The sequence below is a fragment of the Taudactylus pleione genome, unplaced genomic scaffold, assembly GCF_031769625.1.
Source record: "Taudactylus pleione unplaced genomic scaffold, aTauple2 ptg000842l, whole genome shotgun sequence".
In the NCBI taxonomy this organism is placed as follows: Eukaryota; Metazoa; Chordata; class Amphibia; order Anura; family Myobatrachidae; genus Taudactylus; species Taudactylus pleione.
In genome coordinates, this window is record NW_028285244.1 from 5552314 (window position 1) to 5573365 (window position 21052).

Sequence of the window (21052 nt, forward strand, 5' to 3'; positions counted from 1 at the left end):
CAGAAAATGTGGAAGATGGCCTTTTGTGCTTTTCATGAATTGCATTGACATTGGAGCAATAAATGCTTATATTTTATATTGCATCAAGAATCCAGATTATCAGCAGAAGAGAACATGCTCAAGATGTTTATTCCTGAAAGAAGTGGGTCTTCAATTTATACTTCCTCTGGTGCAGCGACATGTAACGAAAAGATTAAGTAGTCCAGAAAAGTATTCCACTTGTTATAAAAACTGTCATCACTGTTGAAGTAGTCAGTAAAGTATCTCAACCAAGACGAGATGTGAAACGAGGAAGTTGTAAATTGTGCCCGAGTTAGAACAAGCAGAGAATATTTCCGACAGATGTGAGGAATGCAACCTTTTTCTGAAAGGACCATATAAAAATAGAAATTCATACGGGATGTCGTGACTGAAAAGAGTGAATTTAGTGTGTTGTAAATCACACTCACGAATAATTACAAGTAAATTTTGATTTCATTGTCTGTGCAATGTATGAATTGTATTTCATTTCATTAATTAGATTAATGATATTGCATATTATTGAATATAATACAGTATGAAGTTATGAGACTCACCATACATTTCAATGCAGAATAACTAATTTTAACCTGGGGTCAACTGTAACCCCATTTAGGGCTAAAGTACACAAGAAAATATTTTGGGCATCCGAAGGTTAAGACAGAAAAGGAAATTACAGAGTCAAGGCATTTCTACCCGGTAATTTCCTGATCAACAAGGCTATGATGCCCGTCTCAAAGGGTCAACCCGGGTTGAAATTGCCGGGCCTCTGACCCTGGTAAAAAAAACAAAACAAACAGGTTTAAAGTCCGGGGAATTTCGACCCGGGTTGCCCTTTTCACACAGAAAAAGGACATGTGTTGATCAAGAAAATAGGTAGAAATGCTTTACCCAGTAATTTGCTTTTCTGTTTTCATAGTATTTGGCATACACTGCTTAAATACATGATAGTATAAACTATATTAAATAAAGTAGGAAGAACTGTGATAAGAAACAAAAACTTACCTCTACTAATTTTTCAGATATTATGTTTTTAATTTTCCCACGTCGCCACTTATTATCAACCTGAAGTTGAACAGCAACGTGCATGTCAACCTGCCACTGTACAGCTTCCGGCTTTGAGCTTTCAAACTTCTCATACATGACTGTTTGCAAACTGTAACCCAAGTCACAGAAAATGAGAAAAAAATATATATTTTTCTATACTATGCATAAAAGCTATGAAAACAAAATTGCTAATTTTACCTTGAGAAAATTTATTATACCACCAAACTAATGAATCAGAGGTTTACTAGTGCAGTAATGGATCTGAACCAAGCTTTTAAAACCATTAGGTGGGCAGTAAGCTACAATTGTCTTGAACATGGGCAACAGTCTTTTCTAGATATCAATTGATTTGTTAAATCAAGTCACACGATTAGAAGATTTTGAAGAAGATATTCTCAGAAAATATAAGCCAGAAATTTAGGGCTCATTCATAGGGGATGTAGCCGGCGCTGAAATGTTGGGATCCCGGCACCAGCATCCCGACTGTCTGCATCCTGAAAGTAAGTATCGGGGTGTTAGGGGGAGGTTAGCGTTAGGTAGATGGGTTGGGTGTTGGGGGGAGGGTTGGGCACCAGGGAGGGAGTGTTAGGAATAGGGTGTGGGGAGGGAGAGATTAGGTTTAGGCATGGGGGAAGGTTAGGGTTAGACACCGGGGAGTGATGGGGTTAGGTTTAGGCACCGGGGAGGGAAAATACTTACCAGCCGCTCTTATGGGTGTCGTGATTCTGGCTGTAGGGATACCGCTGTCAGTATTCTGAACAGTGGCATCAAGACAGCCGGGATTTCATACCCGACCCCATTCGTACATATATTGAAAAAATGGATTATAATGCACTAAAAGGGATGTGTAACTTAGATGCTCTTTCAAGCATTGCATTTTTACCAATATAACCTATTGTACAGGCAGCACGTTAATGTATGACCTGGGTCACCTAGTTCTTTCCACCGCGGCTGATCTGCACCCCCACCCTTTCGTCACAGCTTCATTTGTCTACACTTGGGATAGTTACCAAGGAAGGGAATCATATTACAATAAGCTATGACCACATTCTGTGCTGTTAACACACACAGAGGTGAGCACAGGTTGCATATACCAGCTCAGTCACGCTAACACACACACATGCACTTGGAAAGCTGGAGGAAGTATAGAACAATTACAATATGGGTAGGTATTTCTCACTTACCACAATCTCTTGGCTCATACACACTCATCGCTGGGAAAGAAACATGGATTCTCATAAAAGGAACATGTATTGTTGTTTGTCAGCTTTAATAGGATTAAAGAGTTTTAGTAGTCATGGATTGGAATGGGATTGTGTGTAGGCTAATAGCTACTCTAAGTCTTATAAATGTAGTAATTTGGTGCTTGGCCTTGTTCAGAATTATGTTGTTTAATCATTTTTTGTGATACTAGTTTAATTTTTTACAGTAGTTAGAAAATAATGTCTTGGTTATTCCAAGCCTTACCTGAAATTAAATGTATAACATATGATATGGGGGAATATGCCCAAATGTATTAAAAAGCTCATGCAACCGGCCTCATGCAGTGAGGAAGCACCAGCCTCAGCTCCACATACTCGCCGCCGGGACGAACCTACTTGCAGCCTCCAATTGACCCCCACTCACCAGAGGAATACCCTGTAGCTATCCATGGTTCGCTACGTGACCAATGCGCAGTCGGGACTGCTACCAGCAAGGCAGGAGAAACGGTGCGCCATAGGCAACATGAGGCCGAAGCAGACGCACTGTCCCCAGCGCCCAAAAAGCCTGTGACAGAGAAAGACACAGTCGCTCCTCAGGTATACCGACCACCTGACTCTCCTGTCACATACGTAGAGATAGTAGAAGCCATTACAGCTATCATGGCCCCCTTCCTGGAACAAGTGGTCACAGACATAACTCAGCAGCTTCAAAAGTTTTCACAAAGTTACACACGCTGAAAACCAAATAGGAGCAGCATTGCACGATAATCATGGGCTGAAACGCACTGTCAAGGAGCTCAATCATGATGGTTTTCAGATCTGGATGATACAGAAAATCGATCCAGAAGAAATAACATCAGATTAGTGGGTCTCCCCGAAGGTCCTTCTCTAGCACATTTGGTATGCAACACATTACCCTCTGTCAAAACCGGATAATTGGCGAAGACAGAATCTGTTATCTTGTAAAGGGCGACAAGACTCCAACTTAGAAATAAAATCTCACAGCACTATTTTGTAAAAAAAAGGTACATAGTCAGCCTTCTTCAAACACAGGCAGACAGTGTTTAACACAAACACTAACTTATTAGCATTTGGAACCCTATACAAAGCCCACCTTCAACCCAAAACAGGCAGAATAAACAGGGAGGCTCCGACAGCACAGCTGGAAGCCTCCTTCCTGTATGAGAATTAAATTCACTGTATAAACACATTTTGCAATTGCAGTTTAAAAACATGAGAAAAATACATGTGTGCTTATGTGTGTGTATATATATATATATATATATATATATATATATATATATATATATGTGTGTATGTATGTGTGTACATGTGGCCCATCATGCATGGACTTATGTGTATAATATCACACACAGACTTATATTTGAAAAGTAGCAAAATTCCCTGCAACTCATACACACAATGTTAAACAGAACACAGTCAGCTTTTTAGTGATCCTTCCCAAAATCATACTGGCATGGCCACACACACACAGATGCCCTTCCAGCTTAGTGCTGCTCGCTGAGTGCCCCACCGACCCTCAGACGCACAACGCAATTCAGTGCTGTTTCTCCCCGCATACATACATTTAAAAGCAATGGTCCCGTAACGAAAAAAAGGATAATTATTACTTGGTTTAAACGCAATGTCAGTATATAAAGAAATTAATGTTTTCTATAACTATGGCTTAGTAAATGACAATTGGACTGTTTGGTACCGTACTGATCTACTCTGTTCCCACAGCGTTCCGGTGACATCAATATGAAGATCAGAACATGCGGCTATGAAATATGAATGTTAGAGAGAATAACTACTTGAAATGTTGTATGCCATAGCAGCTTAGATTTGCATGCGGGGGAGAAAGGGGGATGCAAAGGGAGGTTGGAGACCTTTTGTATCCATTTGGAATTGTCCAATGAATGCCCTGTAACAGATTTCTAACCCTTATCAAAGGACAATGACATTGTGTAGGCTTGTTTACATTTTTGTCCAAAGGACTGGTTATTCCAGTCTAATCAATAGAGATGGCTAATTGAGACTAGAATCTAATTAGCAGTAGTTTCAGGTAACCAAAAGGATATTCCCTTTCTGATGACCTCACACGTGAAAGGGGGTGGGAACATGGCATGCACATCTTGGACACACTCAGAGGCCAGGGCACACTTGGAGCAGGGAATTGGAGGAGAGAGGTTCCCTCTCTCCCAAGACAACCTAAACAATGGGACTCTGTTCAATCGGGAATATGGCTAAGTATATTGTTGTTAAACTGTACAGTAGTTAGTCTATTTGGGTATCTGTAGCGAGTTTTGTGTTAGCCTGTTATTAGCTTATCTAGATTGTTTGCAATAAGTTTGTAGTTTGGTAAGGGAATTCATAAGTCTGTGTTAGCATACAGTGGATGATATGATGTGATCTAGTCTGTAATGTTATCATCTACACTGTAGTGTACAATAGTCTGTTCATACTGGTTGTTTTAGCAGCATGCAGGAAAGGGATTGATTATGGAGTTTTTATAATATTTGTAATGATTGATGCTGGTTGATATAATTGTTTGAGATCCGCTGGTTAGCTGTGTTAGGGCCTTCCCATGTGCTTGAACAATATCTCTGCTTGGGAGAGATAGGCTTGGTATGTGTTGTATACTCATGAATGTAATCATAGGCTGGTATATGGAAGTTGAATTAATAACAGCTTTGAATGGTCATAAGTAATTGCCATATGGAAGATAGTCTGCAGTTTGTTAAAGATGGTTACCTCCATGTGGGGTGAACAAAGGAAATTATAATTCTACCCAGTTAGGGTGTTGTATGTGTCAGATAGGTATATTGTAATTATTATAAATGTGATCATTGATGGATGTATGATTTACAGAGTTACAACTTAATGTGGGTTTTCTTCATAATGGAGTTTGTCTGTAGACCATGCGGTTTGGACAATAGGGCAGGTAGCATTCCCAACCCCCCCCCCCCCACACACACACACGCACACACCATCACCAGCCATCTTGAACATGTGCTCTCAGCAGACATTGATATCTCTCTCATTGTATTTTGATGTGTCTCTCTGTTCTGTCTCTCGGTCTCATATTGCTCATTGTATTTTGATGTCTCTTTCTCTGTCTCTCTGTTCTCTGTCTCATATTGCTCATTGTATTTTGATGCATCTCTCTGTTCTGTCTCATATTGCTCATTGTATTTTGATGTCTCTTTCTCTGTTCTCTTTCTCATATTGCACATTGTATTTTGATGTGTCTCTCTGTTCTCTGTCTCATATTGCTCATTGTATTTTGATGCATCTCTCTGTTCTGTCTCATATTGCTCATTGTATTTTGATGTCTCTTTCTCTGTTTCTCTGTTCTCTTTCTCATATTGCATTGTATTTTGATGTGTCTCTCTGTTCTCTGTCTCATATTGCTCATTGTATTTTGATGTGTCTCTTTCTCTGTTCTCTGTCTCATATTGCTCATTGTATTTTGATCTTTAATAACCGTTTCATGTATATTAACTTAACCTTATGACCTAATGTTTGTACAATTTATTTGCGCTCATTAGATCATAGCGTTGTAACATCTGTACTTTTACCTGAATAATAATCTTTAGCGCGTTGGACCGCTATTCAACTGTCTCAGTATTTCATTAATGGTATAATCAAACACAGCGCTAATTAGCGACATCTTGTGGTTTTAGAAGGTATAGGCAGGTTTTGTCTTAGAGGTTCTAGGCAGGTGAATCTTAGAGGTTTATAGGCAGGAATGTACTAAAGATTTATTTTACGATTCAACACCTCCATATTGGGGTTTGAACAGAAGTGTCAATATTTGGTCATAGAAAGGGTCCACAGGGTCCAAAGGATGAGTCTTCCATATCCAATAATCCAAAATATGGAATTTATTTAGCATGAATGAGAGAATGAAATATTTGCTTTTTATGGTTCAATGTACACAAACTTTAAGGCACAAAATTAAAAATAAAAGTATAAAATTACATTCAGGTTTTGTGTATAAGGTGTATATGAAATATAAATGAATTTCATATATGTAAACAAACTATGTTTGTGCCACAAAATTATAAAAAATATTGTATAAAATTACCTTCAGGCTGTGTATATAAAACATACATTCATTCTGTGTTTAGATTTGGGTCCCATTCCCAAGATATTTTATTATGGTATGCATATATTCCAAAATACAGAATATTCAGATATCCAAAATACCCCTTGTCCAAAGCATTTTGGATATGAAAGATTCAACCTGTATCATTTTTTTTATTTGTTGATCAAAATTTTAGGATCAAGAAATGTTGGCAACATTTTGCTTCAGATTGTATTATTTCTGATGAAACACATTAATAATATAACTATAAATAAAAGGATGAATAGATGAATAGCATTTTCAGAGCTATATTCACCTTCATAAATGAATAAGCAATACAGAAAAAGTAGGAATGTTTTCTGTTTCAAAATATTTAGTGTGTCCAATTCCAAACTTACCACCAGTTTGAAACACACAATATAAAAAAAAAATGCAAGTTTACCAGGTATTCTTATTTCAATCTGCCTATCTAATTTCTAGGGGTCTATTTACTAAGCCTTGCATGGAGATAAAGTACCAGCCAATCAGCTCCTGACTCATTTTTCAAACACAGCACATGACATGGCAGTTAGGAGCGGATTGGCCAATACTTTATCTCCATCCAAGGCATAGTAAACAGACCCCATAGTCATTATTTTGCAGATATTGTTAAAAATGCGTGCGTTTTAAACTATGTATGACATAATAAATCTGTATTTACCTCTTAAGAATGTTTTCTGTGGATAACCACTGTACATATATTCTGCTTGGAGAGATGACATGACTGACAAGCACATCAAGTTGTTTTTGTTCAAAAAGAGAGCAAGACTCCAAACACTTTTCCACTGTGTCAGGCAAAAATGTTACTGGATCCCAAACTTCCTTCAGTGGCAGATGTTCATCATTGGAAACTGGTGTGCTAAATTAAAAACAGAAAAAAAAAATGGTTTCCAGATAGGTGCAGATAAAGCCAAAATTAGTCAGGGTGTTAGACCAGTATTAGAAAGAAAAAAAAAAAAAAAAAGACATACAAGACGTGTATTGGCCATGAAACAAAATTTGTAGGAAATCAGTGAATGGCAAAAAAGGAAACACCACAGAAAATTGAAGGACCGAAAACAGTAATCCGTAAAATTGTAGGACAACAGTAATCAGCACTAACAGGTAATATAAATTAGAAGGTGGCGGTCTGTCCTCAATTGGTCGTCTAATAACTATCTGGATCACTGGATTCTACATCATATGTATCAATAGGAAACGTGAAGTTAGTACACGGACACAAAAAGCCAACACATCTTTGTGCACTTGTGTATATCTGCTTGTGTATGCAAATCTCACATGGCCTACAGTTCCGTTAACCAGGGTCACCTAATTGTGAAAACAAGGGCCCGTATGCACCACTTAGATCCTCACTAAGCAAACCTCGGCTAACATGAGTGTAATGTTGACCTATAGCCTTGCATATTTCTCAGCTATGATATGTTATAAGAAACAAACCCATGAAAAATATAGCACTTTATGTAAGATAAAAAGAGGCAGTAGTCAAACACCGATCTGAAAAAAGGAGACTTATGGTAAAACGTACTCTTGTTAACGCTCTTTCTTCGTAGTCCATCGGGTCCACAGGAAGACAATGGGGTGTAGGTGGTACTAGGAGGACTGGACACCAATCGCAAAGCTTTTTCCTGTCCCAGGATGCTCTGGTCCTTCCTCCTTGTACCCCGCCCACAGCCTGAGGGCAAATCAGTTTTGTTAACAAGTTCAAGGCAGGAGCAGGATAGGAGAGAAGGAAGACCAGTACACAGAAGAATCACACTCTCACACAGAGAAGGAAACAAGTGACCAAGAGAAGAAAGCCATAGAAGCCAGGTGCGTCAGGGCTTCAAAGAAAGAGCGTTAACAAGGGTAAGTTTTACCATAACTCTCCTTTTCTTCTTCAGGATCCATAGAGCTCCACAGAGAAACAGTGTGGTTGTCCCAAAGCAGTTGTTCAAGAGCAGGTACGCTCCAGAGCGGAGAGAAGAACCCGGCGCCCAAAGGAAGCATCCTGAGAGGCAAATGTATCAAAGGCATAGAACCTAAGAAAGGTGTGTACAGAAGAACACGTGGCCGCCTTGCATAGTTGTTCGGCAGACGCACCACGGCGTGCTGCCCACGAGGGACCCACAGAGCGAATAGAATGTGCAGAGACTGTAGGTTAGGCATCCTGAATGTCCAGAAACACCATAAAGTCCCTAAGCTCTATACCCAGGACAATACAGCGTAGGGTTTCCATACGAAACCTGGGCACCCTGATAAATTTGTTCAGAGACTTGAGGATAGGCTGATGAGACCAGTTGGGCTTTTGAACAAAGAAAAGGGTAGAATAATAGCCCTTCCCTCTCTGAGATGAGGGGACTGTAATTATTACCCCCGAGAGTAGTAAAGACTGAATGCTCTTCTGGAGGTTAATGTGCAAAAGAACTGCTGGGGGGGGGGGGGGGGGGGGGGGGGGGCGCCTCAGGAATGAGAGGGCGAATCCGTGGGAGACCACTTCTCTTACCCAGGCGTCTCAGGTGGTCAGACACTAGAACTGAGCGAACTAAAAAAAGTCGGCCTCCCACCCTGGGAGCATTCAGGGAAAGGCATCTCTAATGTGAGATATGTATGACACATTTTCCTCTGATGCTTCCAGGGAACAGCTATCTTCTAGGGCCTCTGCCCAACTCTCAATGGCTTTTGCCACCCAGCCTGTAGCCCTGGCAGGACAAGTAAGAGCTCCTGTAAGAGTATAACGACTTCAGGCAAGCTTCCATCCTTCTATCAATAGTCTCCTTTAAGGAGGTTGCAGCGTGGATAGGGAAGATAGCTAGGCTTGTCACGTGGGAATACACTACAGGGAGATGTTCCCATTTAGTGCAATCCGTAGCATGGAAGAGGGTAAAAGGAAATCAAGCGTTTAGGCAGCTGAAACTTTTTACTAGGTATATTCCATGCTCCAAACATATGATTGGAAACTCTGGCAAAACTAGCCGACAAATATGCACTGGGATTCAGCCTGCAAAGTTCAGGCGTCTATGACCGCCCTCCGCCATCTTGGGCGCGAAAAGCGGGGAGAAGACTTTCCTGTTGTGAAGGCTGTCCCTGCCTTCCCCGAAGCCTTCTGGCACTGCTGGCGGGCCTACGGCTACAAATTATTTACCCCACACATTGCTGAGGATTTAGCCTGGAGGGGATCGCTACTTAAAACGGCTCCCTCTGACCAGCGGTATCTGTAACCTGGTTGTGCGTTACATCCGGAGCCTTTATCAAGCCGCCGGCGGCGGGGAGTTTGGGAGCTGTTTAACTCCCTATGACACTGTGCCGCAACCTGTGGGGGCTCTAGGGACCGCAAGCCTGTCCTTATCGGTGACACTTACCTGCTGGCCGCGGACTGGAGGAGTCTGCCAGGAATCGACGCGGTGTACGGGAGGAGATAGTGGAAACTGCGCTGCGGGAGGAGAAAGTGGAAACTGCGCCTATCCGGCTTATTACCTCCGCCCTGCTGTATGCCCGGTTGCCGACGCGATCACTCCCCTGGTCACCTCTGCCGCGAGCTGTACGACCTAACATCTTCGCTGCTCCTGTGTATCTGCTCCCGCTGTTTCTGAGACAGTGTCCTCAGGACGTGGATGCCGCTGTGACCAGGCTTGATGTGTGCCCGGTAGCCGAAGACTGGAACCTGTGACTCATCCTGCTGTATACAAGAGAGACGCTCTGGTTGCCTGGGGGTACAGTACCCTTTACTTTGATGTGGAAGCCGGAGGTCACACACTTGGAACTTGCTGCTCGTCTCTTCCTCCCCCGGTCTGTCATTTTGGTTTTTATCACCCCCCCCCCCCCCCCTTTTTATTTTAGTTAACATTCCTGGTGTTTCTCCCCAAACATCGATCTTTGTCCCACTATCTCCCCTTCTGCTTTCCCCTAGACATCCCATTTTTTCTTTCTATTCCTTCCGCTGAATGCCAGTGGTTATAGTGAGGAATACACCAACTTCATATAACCTATAAAGTAACCCATTTGTACAATACTCTAGTTTTGGCCTGCAAATGTCTTACCTCTAACATATGTGTACCTAATGTAGATTTATCCAAACTTGAACACACTTTTATCACTGTCTATATGTGCTCTCAATAATATCGTTTGTCAGTATTCACTGTATAATTTGCATATCACCACCACCTAGTGGTATTGGTGAAACAATTCTCTACTATATATATCTTTCTGGTTTTATTGTCTGTGCCTTAGCTGTTGTAAGTGCTGACAGGCAATACAAGTATAGTATACCAGATCGGGGTGTGAACACATCTTGTTTTATATTATTGATAACCAGCTTAAATCTAAAGATGTTCATACTTTTCCTTTGATCTCGCATCAAAGTATAGGTGACAATACCATATAGTACTTCACTTAAAAATACTATACGATTATTCAGTCAAGCCTGATTTTTCTCTTAAAACAAGAAGAGGTACTGTGGCTGCCACCTAGTGACCGTTATTATTTGATTAGTGAGAAAATTAGAAACAACCACAGTAAATTTATTTAATTATTTAATAGCGGGATACTTGGGTATTCTCAGTTTTCCAGATGTAGACTATTGTATTAATTGTGGAGCGCTGCCCCTGGGAAATATTGAAATGTTACATTAATAGTAATACAAACCCTATCCAGGTGACCAATTAACATTACTTATTGCTTAGGTGACCATCACTAGTCGTTCTATTGCAGTTCGAGGGGTATGGACAGATTTGTTGATAGAAACATGCCTCCTAAAAATCCTACCGCATCAAATAAAAGTGGCAAGGTAAAGGGTTCTTCCCAGAAATCAGGGCCATCCTCGCCATCTTTTTCTGAATCGGGATCCTCGGAAAACCCGCCCGATAAGTCCACCCCTTTGATGGCACGGGAAATATCAGATTTTATGATGCCTTTGATGGACAAGAGGTTTGAGGATCTCCAAATGCGCTTGGAATCTGGTCTAGCTAGAATTGACTCTCATGCATCACGTATTGTAGCACTAGAGACGAGAGTGAGTGACGCAGAGGACCACATGCAGGCCTGTCAATCTGGAGTAGATTCCCATGCTAGATTAATTCAACAAATGCAGGATAAAATTGATGATCTTGAGAATCGCTCCAGACGCAACAACCTGCGCTTCATAGGCATTCCAGAATCAGTGTCTGGAGCAGATTTAATGTATTTTCTAACAACTGATCTCCCAACTGTTCTGGAACTAGATGTCAGTATAGAAGTTCCATATATTGAAAGAGCTCATAGATTAGGAATTGAGCAGGAGGGAGCAAGAAGGAGATCTCGACCAGTTCTGGCTAGATATCTAGATTTTAGAACGAAAGAAAAAATTCTGGCTGCTTACCGCAAAAAGAAGAAACTGCGAATAAACGACAATAAAATTTTAATATTTCAAGATTTTTCGACTACTGTCACTCAAAAGCGTAAGGAATTTTCAGAGATTTGCACTTTTCTGTTCAATAAAAAAATATGAGATATGGTAAGAACTTACCCTTGTTATCTCTATTTCTACGAAGTCCATAGGGTTCCACAGGATACCTTGGGGTATAGGTGTGACGTCAGTCGCAGGGCACCAAAGAGTTAAGCTTTCAGCCTCCCAGGATGCACTAGGTCCCCCTCCTATACCCCGCCCCCAGGCCAAGGCACCTCAGTTAGTTACCAAGCCATAGGTCGGAGGAGGAGAAGGAAGAGAGAGAACAAAGATCTGGACACATACAAGAATCACATTCTCACCAGACGGAGACGGAAAACCGGTGACCAGAGCAAAGCCCATCTGCAGCACAGGTGCGACAGGGCGGGAGTCCTGTGGAACCCTATGGACTTCGTAGAAATAGAGATAACAAGGGTAAGTTCTTACCATATCTCATTTTCTACTTCAGGGTCCATAGGGTATCCACAGGATACCTTGGGGACGTCCCAAAGCAGTATCCTTTAAGGGTGGGGACGCTCCTGTGCTGAAAGGAGAATCCGCCGCCCGAAGGAAGCATCCTGAGAGGCGAAGGTGTCAAACCTGTAATACCTCACGAAGGTATGGACAGAGGACCACGTAGCAGCCTTGCAGATCTGGACTGCAGAGGCACCACGTCGACCTGCCCACGAAGGACCCACAGACCTAGTGGAATGAGCCTTCACAGAAGGAGGAACCGGCAGGCCTTCATGAAGATAAGCTTCAGAAATAGCCATACGGATCCAGGCTGCCAAAGTTTGCTTTGAAGCAGGCCAACCCTTTTTACGGAAGCCATAGAGGACAAACAAAGCGTCCGACTTCCTAAACGAAGAAGTGCGGTCAACATAAGTCCTTAAGGCCCGCACAACATCCAAAGAGGCCTCACCCACGGAAAGACCCGGTGAGTTAAAGGCCGGAACAACGATTTCCTCGTTAATATGAAACTGGGAAACAACTTTGGGAAGAAACTCGGGCCGAGTGCGGAGCACTGCCCTGTTCCCATGAAAAACCAAGAAAGGGGGTCTACAAGAAAGAGCCCCTAACTCAGAAACACGTCTGGCCGAAGCAATAGCCAGAAGGAAAACAGTCTTAGCTGTTAGCCATTTAAGATCCACTGAGCCCAGTGGTTCAAACGGCGGTCCTTGGAGAGCCCTCAGGACCACAGCCAAATCCCAAGGCGCCACAGGTGGAACAAAGGGCGGCTGAATGCGGACAACACCTTGCATAAAGGTGCGCACGTCCGGGATTGTAGCAATCCTACGGTGAAACCAGACAGACAGGGCCGAAACCTGTACCTTCAAAGAAGCAAGGCGAAGCCCATGATCTAGTCCCGCTTGCAGGAAGGCGAGAATCAGAGACAGACGAAACTCCAGCGGTGCATAACCTCTCGGTCGACACCACTGGAAGAACGTATGCCACACGCGATGGTATATCCTCGCGGAAGACGGTTTCCGAGCTCGCAACATGGTACGCACCACAGAGCTGGAAAACCCCCGGGACCTCAGCATGGCCGTCTCAACAGCCACGCCGTCAAAGACAGCCGAGTCAGGTCCGGGTGACGACAAGGACCCTGAGACAAGAGGTCCGGTCGTAGCGGCAACCGCAGAGGACTGTCCATGGACAGACCCTGAAGGTCTGAGAACCAGTGCCGTCTGGGCCACGCGGGAGCTATCAACAGGAGCGTCCCTCCTTCCTGTTTGAATTTCCGGATTACCCGTGGAAGAAGGGATACCGGAGGGAACAGATATGCGAACCGGAACGTCCACCGGACGGACAGAGCATCCACCAGAGACGCCCCTTCGTCTCTTGTGCGAGACCCGTACACCGGCAACTTGTTGTTGTGCCGGGACGCCATTAGGTCGATCTCTGGAAGACCCCATCTGTCCACCAGTAGTTGAAAAACGTCCGGGTGCAGGGACCAATCCCCCGGATGAATGTCCTGGCGACTTAGAAAGTCCGCCTCCCAATTGAGCACTCCCGGGATGAAGACCGCTGATATGGCCGGAAGATTGCGCTCCGCCCAAACCAGGATCCGAGACACCTCTACGAGAGCCGCCCGGCTTCGGGTTCCTCCTTGCCTGTTTATGTAGGCCACGGTGGTAGCGTTGTCCGACTGGACCTGTACCGGGTGACCCTGGAGAAACCGATGTGCCTGCTGGAGAGCATCGAAGACCGCACGGAGTTCCAAAATATTGATTGGAAGCTCCGCTTCTGTCGGAGTCCACCTGCCCTGGAACAGATGTGGACCCGAAACTGCTCCCCAGCCCCGAAGACTGGCGTCCGTAGTCAACAGGACCCAATTTGGAATCCAGAACGGACGTCCCTCGCTGAGGTGGGTCGTCTGTAACCACCAAGCAAGGGACAGGCGAACCTCCGGGGTGAACACAATCGTCTGGGACTTCAGAGACTGAGGCAGCCCGTTCCACTTGGACAGGATCAGGTGCTGCAGAGGTCTGGAGTGAAACTGGGCATATTCCACCATGTCGAACACCGACACCATGGAGCCCAGTAACCTCATCGCCGAGTGTAGAGACACCTGGCGGCTGTGCAGACAACTGCACACCCTTGACTGCAAAGCAGAGATCTTTTCCTCCGTCACGAAGATCTTTTGCTGTCCCGAGTCCAATAAGGCTCCAAGATGCAGAATCCTCCGAGACGGGATTAGAGTGGACTTCTGCCAGTTGATTAGCCAGCCGTGCCGTTGCAGCAGCGCAATGGTCAGGTCTAAGTGGCGTAACAGGAGCTCTGGAGATCCCGCCACCAATAACAGGTCGTCCAAGTACGGCAACAAGCGGACTCCCTGCAGCCGCAGAGAAGCCGCCATGACCGCCATCACCTTGGTGAAGACACGTGGTGCTGTCGCCAGGCCAAAAGGTAACGCCCGAAACTGGAAGTGGTCGCTGCGGATTGCAAACATGAGGAACTGTTGATGGCGCAAAAGAATAGGGACATGCAGGTAAGCGTCCTGTATGTCCAATGACACCATGTAGTCCCCCGGTTCCAGCGCCAGAATGATGGACCGTAGGGTCTCCATCCGAAACTTCGGTACCCGCAAAGACTTGTTGAGTGCTTTGAGGTTGAGAATCGGACGATACGACCCATTGGGTTTCTGTACCAAAAAAAGATTTGAATAGAAACCCTGGCCCCTCTGGGAGAATGGAACAGGCACTATAACTCCAGCCTGGAGCATAGTGTGCAATACCTTCCGCAGCTCCGTAGCCTTGTTCCGGTCTGATGGTAGACCCGTGGTGAAGAATCGAGCCGGGGGTCTGTGCCGGAAGGAGAGGGCGTACCGGTGGGAGACCACCTCCGGAACCCAAGTGTCTGTCGTAGTGACCGACCAACACTGGGCGAACTGCAGCAGGCGGCCTCCCACCCTGGGATCCCCCAAAGGGAGGCCCGGACCGTCAGGCCGCAGGCTTGTCATCTGGCTTGGGGGCCGGACGTCTGGTACTCCATGCCTGCTTCCGGGGCTTGACCGATTTCCTAGGGCAAGCCTGACGAGGAAACGACTGTGGTTTGGGCCTGCCCTGGGCCCTAGATGACCGAAAGGGCGATGGTCCTGAACCAGAAGGAGCAGCGGCCGACGGGAGACAAGCCGATTTGGCTGCCGCCAGCGTGGCCACAATCTTATCCAGATCCGGACCGAAGAGAACTTCTCCGGTAAACGGCAAGGCTTCCAGACCCTTCTTGGAATCTGCGTCCGCCTTCCAGGATCACAGCCACAAGGTGCGACGAGCAGCTACCGCTGCTGAAGAAATCCTAGACACCAGAGTACTAATGTCTAGAGCCGCCTCGTTGATGTAGGTGGCCGAATCACGGAGATTGCCAATCAACTCCGCCTGTTCGGCCGGACAGTCGGATTCAAAAGAAGCCTCTAATGAATCCGCCCAGCGCTCCATCGCTCTGGCAACCCAGCAAATGGCCATAGCCGGCCGTGCTGCCCCCCCTGCAAGGGAATAAGCGGACTTCAGGCAGATTTCTACCTTGCGGTCCGTAGCATCCTTAAGGGAGGACATGGATGGCATCGGCAATGTGGCACTATGGACAAGACGGGTCACGTGAGAATCCACCTGTGGAGGGGATTCCCACTTTGCAAAATAATTATCCGCGAACGGATAAGCCACCGCCAGGCGTCTCTGCGGCTGGTATCTTTTGCCAGGTTGTTTCCACGCCTCCTCTAAATGGTCCACCAACTGACCCGAAAGAGGAAAGACTGTGGCATCGCCCTTCACATCTTTGAAAAAGGCATACTTAGATTTAGCCGCTGGGGGAACTTCGTCCTCAATCACCAAGGCTGTGCGGACCGCCCGAATAAGTCCAGGAATATATACTTTGGACTTAGCATCAGCGTCCTTAGTATGGAGAGGTTCCTGATCGTAAGGATCCAGAATCTACCCATCATCAGACGTCCCTTCGTCCTCATAAGGAGCGGACAGGGACGCCACCGGCCTTTTATGAGGCCGCATCACAGACTCCCCTTGCAACACATCCGACAAGTGCTGTACAGAACTCGTCAGGGAGTTAACCCACGCTGGCTCCTGAGAACTCGGGAGCGGGGAAATAGGGAGACTGTGGGGTACCACCAATTGTCGTGGGAACCCCTGCATGGGTGACGACATCACAGACTGCTGGGACAAACCCATCGGAGTAAACGCGGGCTGCGGAGCTAACTGGCCCACTAAAGCTGTTAACGCCTGAGCGAAACAAGCCCAGGGCGGCTCCTGTACCGGTGCTGTAACCGTAATAGGCCGCGCCATGGACAAACACAGCCGGCAAAGGCCCTCCGCGCTACCCTCCCCCTCCGCTAACGGTACTTTGCACGTGGTACACTGTAGCCGGAGGGGAAAATCACTTTCAGACATGATGGCACCACGTATGTGACCTCTCTCACCAATTAAGTATTAAATAGGCGAGAGACCACCCTGCAGCACCGCACTGCAAAGGCTTTAGCAGAAAGAACAGGGACAGTAATAAAGCTGACAGTTTTGAGAAGATAAAGTTACAGGTAGCAGCGGTAGCACAGTCACATGCAATGCAGAGAAGTAACAATTCCTGCACTAACAGTGCTGATCACTCAACTACACAGACACAGGGCCTGGTAGGACACAGCGCTGCATACACAGACCTGAGCCACAGCGGAGGAGAGGTATGCGGGGGGACCCAGACCACGATGCTTCCAATGCAGGCTTCCAGCAGCGTTCACCATGCGTTGCAGAGAAGATGGCCGCCGAGGAGCAGAGAGAAGCTGGCCTGGGGGAGGAGCGCTGACACAGGACCAGTCAGCACAGTGCAGAGAGGGCTGTGTGCAGCGGGGGAGGCGCCGGCTGTGAGACAGGGAAGGCGCGCTCCCCTGGCATGCATTTAACCCCTGGGACACCGCAGCGCTACCGCTCCGCTGCGGTCCGCTGTCCCAGGGGGTAGTGGAAGCGCAGGTTGGTCGCCTGGCTCCACGCTGCAGCCAGTCCCCAGGGAGCCCCCTGCCTGGGGACTTAGGACCATGTGATCAGCGGGGACCCACCGCGGGACCCCGCTGCTTACCTCTGTCCCCCTTGAATCCGGCCATGGTCCGGAGCATCTGGGGTCACCGCTAGCTGTGACCCCAGACGCCCACCAGCATCCCCGGATCAGTACCGGCGTTCTGGTACCGGCGGGGTGTAGGGAAAACAGCATGGACGTCAGGACTGACTGTCCATGCTGTTCATCCAGATGTGCAGCCACAGCTGCATGAAGAAAAAGCTTCAGGGGCTCTTCTAGCCCCCACTCCAACAGGTGCACCCGACTCCGGCCGGGCACCAAACTAAACTGAGGTGCCTTGGCCCTAGGGCGGGGTATAGGAGGGGGACCTAGTGCATCCTGGGAGGCTGAAAGCTTAACTCTTTGGTGCCCTGCGACTGACGTCACACCTATACCCCAAGGTATCCTGTGGATACCCTATGGACCCTGAAGTAGAAAATAAGATTTGCTCTGCTATACCCAGCTAAGTTGAGAGTGGTGGAGGATGGCACCACAATTTTCTTTACTGATCCAGAAAAGGCAAAGTCACATTTCATGAATCCACGGTCACCGCCTAGATCCCCACGCTGAGAAAAATTATTACTGATCAATATTAGTTATAAAGTTAGGGGTTATTACACTTGGAGGGGAATGTTGATCCTTATCTTCCTAGGGGCTGATGGCCCACATTAGTTTATATTTAGTTTATATTTTTTCTATTTGTGTGCGCACCTTTATTGATAGATGGTGTCCACCATCAGTTTGAGTTTAGTGGAAAAAAAAAAAGAAAATGGCGAATTGAGATGTGTATTAAACAAGTTTTATCTTCAATATTGGATGCAAAAAATAAGAGATAAACATGACCATGTTTTCAACATTTTTGTTTTCTCGATGTATTTTGATTGTGATGGTCTGGGGCCTGGAGAGAGAGGGGGGGCCATTTTCTATGGGGGGGAATCTTGCCGGGTTCTGCTTATATTACTTGGGTGAGTAGCCATGCCTTCACTATTAAATGAACAGGTAACCACGCTTCCCCCTAAACCCATACAGTTCATTTCTTGGAATGTAGGTGGCTTAAATACTCCTATTAAGCGGAAGAGAGTCCTTACCCATCTAAAACGATTTAACCCAGATATAATATTTTTACAAGAAACCCATTGGCTTGCATCCGCAGAACATACCTTGAAAGCTAACTGGTTGGGCTCCTGTTATTCAGCTTCTTATAAAATTAAGACTAGAGGGGTGGCCATACTATTTCGCAGGGATTTGCCAGTCTCAATATTGTCTGAAACGGTTGACCCAGATGGAAGGTATATAATTCTAGACGCTGAACTGTATCAGACCACATATACTTTAGTAAATGTCTATGCCCCAAATGTTAACACTCATATATATATTCAGGACTTAGGATATCTTCTCCAAAGTAGGCTTACTCATTCGCTCATAGTGGGGGGTGACTTTAACATGGTGGAAGACTCCTCACTTGATAAATCACTAACGACACAGAGATCTCAGAAGTCAAATAATCGAATATTCAATACATTTAGGCATAATTTAAATATGTCAGATCCGTGGCGACTGTTGAATCCCACTGATAGAACACATACATATCTATCCATGGTACATGGATCACTTTCAAGAACAGATAAAATATCGATCTCGGATGGCTTGATTTCTGAGGTACAGGGGGTAGATATACACAATATAGTTATTTCAGATCATGCCCCTGTCTCACTGGCTCTCTCTCATCCACACATGAAACAAATAGATTATGTTTGGCGTTTTCCATATTACTTGGCTCAATCTGAGGATTTTAAAACATACCTTATTCACCACTGGACAAACTACGTGGACGATAATTTGTCCTCTTGGGACGATCCTGTTCTTTTTTGGAGAGCCTCTAAGGCTGTTATGAGGGGTCATATTATAAGCTACATGTCCCGTAGGCGCCGAGAGGCTAAGGCAGAATACAAGGCCTTAAAAAATGTAGTACAGGACACCTTTCAACAATATACTATTGATCCCTCATCAGACAATATGAATCTGTGCAAACAAGCCAGGCAGGTATTAGAAACCCATCTACTAACTCAGGCAAAACATTCCATGGATTACAATAAAAACAAATATTATCGTTGGGGAAACAAGGCGGGCAATCTTTTAGCAACCCTATCTAAACCACACAGACAACGCCGTACAATTACTACACTGACAAACCCTACTACAGGAGAAACAATAACTGATTCTAAAGAAATTGTCAATCAATTTCAAACACATTTTGAAGAATTATTTTGTTCCACGCCTGTTGATGGCGCACTTCAAACCACCCTGCTCACCGATGACGTATTACCTAAGCTAACAGAGGATCAGAGGGAGGCGTTAGCAGGCAGCATAACTATGGAAGAAATTAATAAAGCCATAACTTTACTTCCTGCAGGCAAATCCCCTGGGCCAGATGGCTTTTCTGGAGAATATTATCGAATACTACAAACTCACATAACCCCAACATTATTAGAATTATATAAGACATTACATGATAACAACACACCATATGATACATTCAATGAGGCACACACAATTTTGCTACCAAAACCTGATAAGGACCCAAATTTGTTGTCCTCTTATAGACCCATTAGTCTTTTAAACGTTGACTTTAAGATCTTAGCTAAGATTATGGCGTTACGACTCCAAACGATTTTACCCCATATAGTAACAGAACATCAAACAGGGTTTGTACAAGGGCGACATGCCGTAAAGGCTATAAGAACGGCAATCGCAGCAGTGGTGGCATCGGCGGGTGTGTCGGGTGGTGAAAATATATTAGTGAGCTTAGATATTCAGAGAGCCTTTGATGTGGTCTTGTGGCCATATTTGTTTGCGGTGCTGGAGAGAAGAGCCTTTGAGTCGAGTTTTGTTGGGCTAATACGCTATTTTTATTTAAATCCTTCATCATCGTTACTGGTCAATGGAATAGTAGGTCCCTGTTTTTATTTGGAAAGGGGCACCCGTCAGGGTTGTCCCCTCTCGCCGTTATTATTTAACCTGGCATTAGATCCTCTTCTCAGAACTCTTCAGACTTGGCGAGAAGTTAGAGGTATCTTTGTAGGTAGACAGGAACTAAAAATTTCCGCATTTGCGGATGATATTCTTCTCTACATAGGTAATCCAGAACAATCCTTGCCCCTTCTATTACGTAAATTGGAACATTTCAGTCTAGTTTCTGGTCTACATATAAATATGAATAAGTCAGTGGCTATGTCACTTAAAAGCTCTGCTAGATCTCCTAGATGGGCCTCTCAATACCCCTTACAATGGTCTAAACAATATATACCATATTTAGGAATTTTTTTACCACGTAATATTTGCAATCTTTATAGACTGAATATTAAAAAAGCGATAAATATATTGTGAGGATATCAGGGGATGGGAACGTCTTCCTTTGTCATTTCTGGGAAGAGCCAATTTGTTAAAGATGGTGGCTATCCCCCGTTTAATGTATCCCTTGCAATCTCTCCCTGTTCTCTTAACAAAAGCTGATACAATTAAAATCAATAAGTTGATTCGTCAATTTATTTGGAGGGGAGGCAGAGCTAGAATAGCCCTACGAAAACTTTGCCAACCAAAGAATAATGGAGGTATAAACTTTCCTGATATAGCCATATACAATCAGGCGGCACTTTTGCGACATTTGCGTGATTGGCTGTTTCAGTCCTCCATGTATACTAATGT

At 45.0% G+C, this 21052-nt stretch overlaps 1 protein-coding gene across 14 annotated transcripts in view; it reads right to left on the minus strand.

Annotated features, from left to right (window-relative positions):
- RNF17 (ring finger protein 17) overlaps positions 1-21052 on the minus strand; it is a 502688-nt gene that overhangs the window by 190703 nt on the left and 290933 nt on the right. For all 14 annotated transcript variants that reach the window (XM_088458561.1, XM_088458560.1, XM_088458571.1 and 11 more), the window contains 2 exons: positions 7058-7255; positions 1024-1174 (listed from right to left, as the gene is read on the minus strand). In XM_088458561.1, the coding sequence (XP_088314687.1) occupies positions 1024-1174; positions 7058-7255 (349 nt within the window). The remainder of the gene's footprint in view (positions 1-1023; positions 1175-7057; positions 7256-21052) is intronic.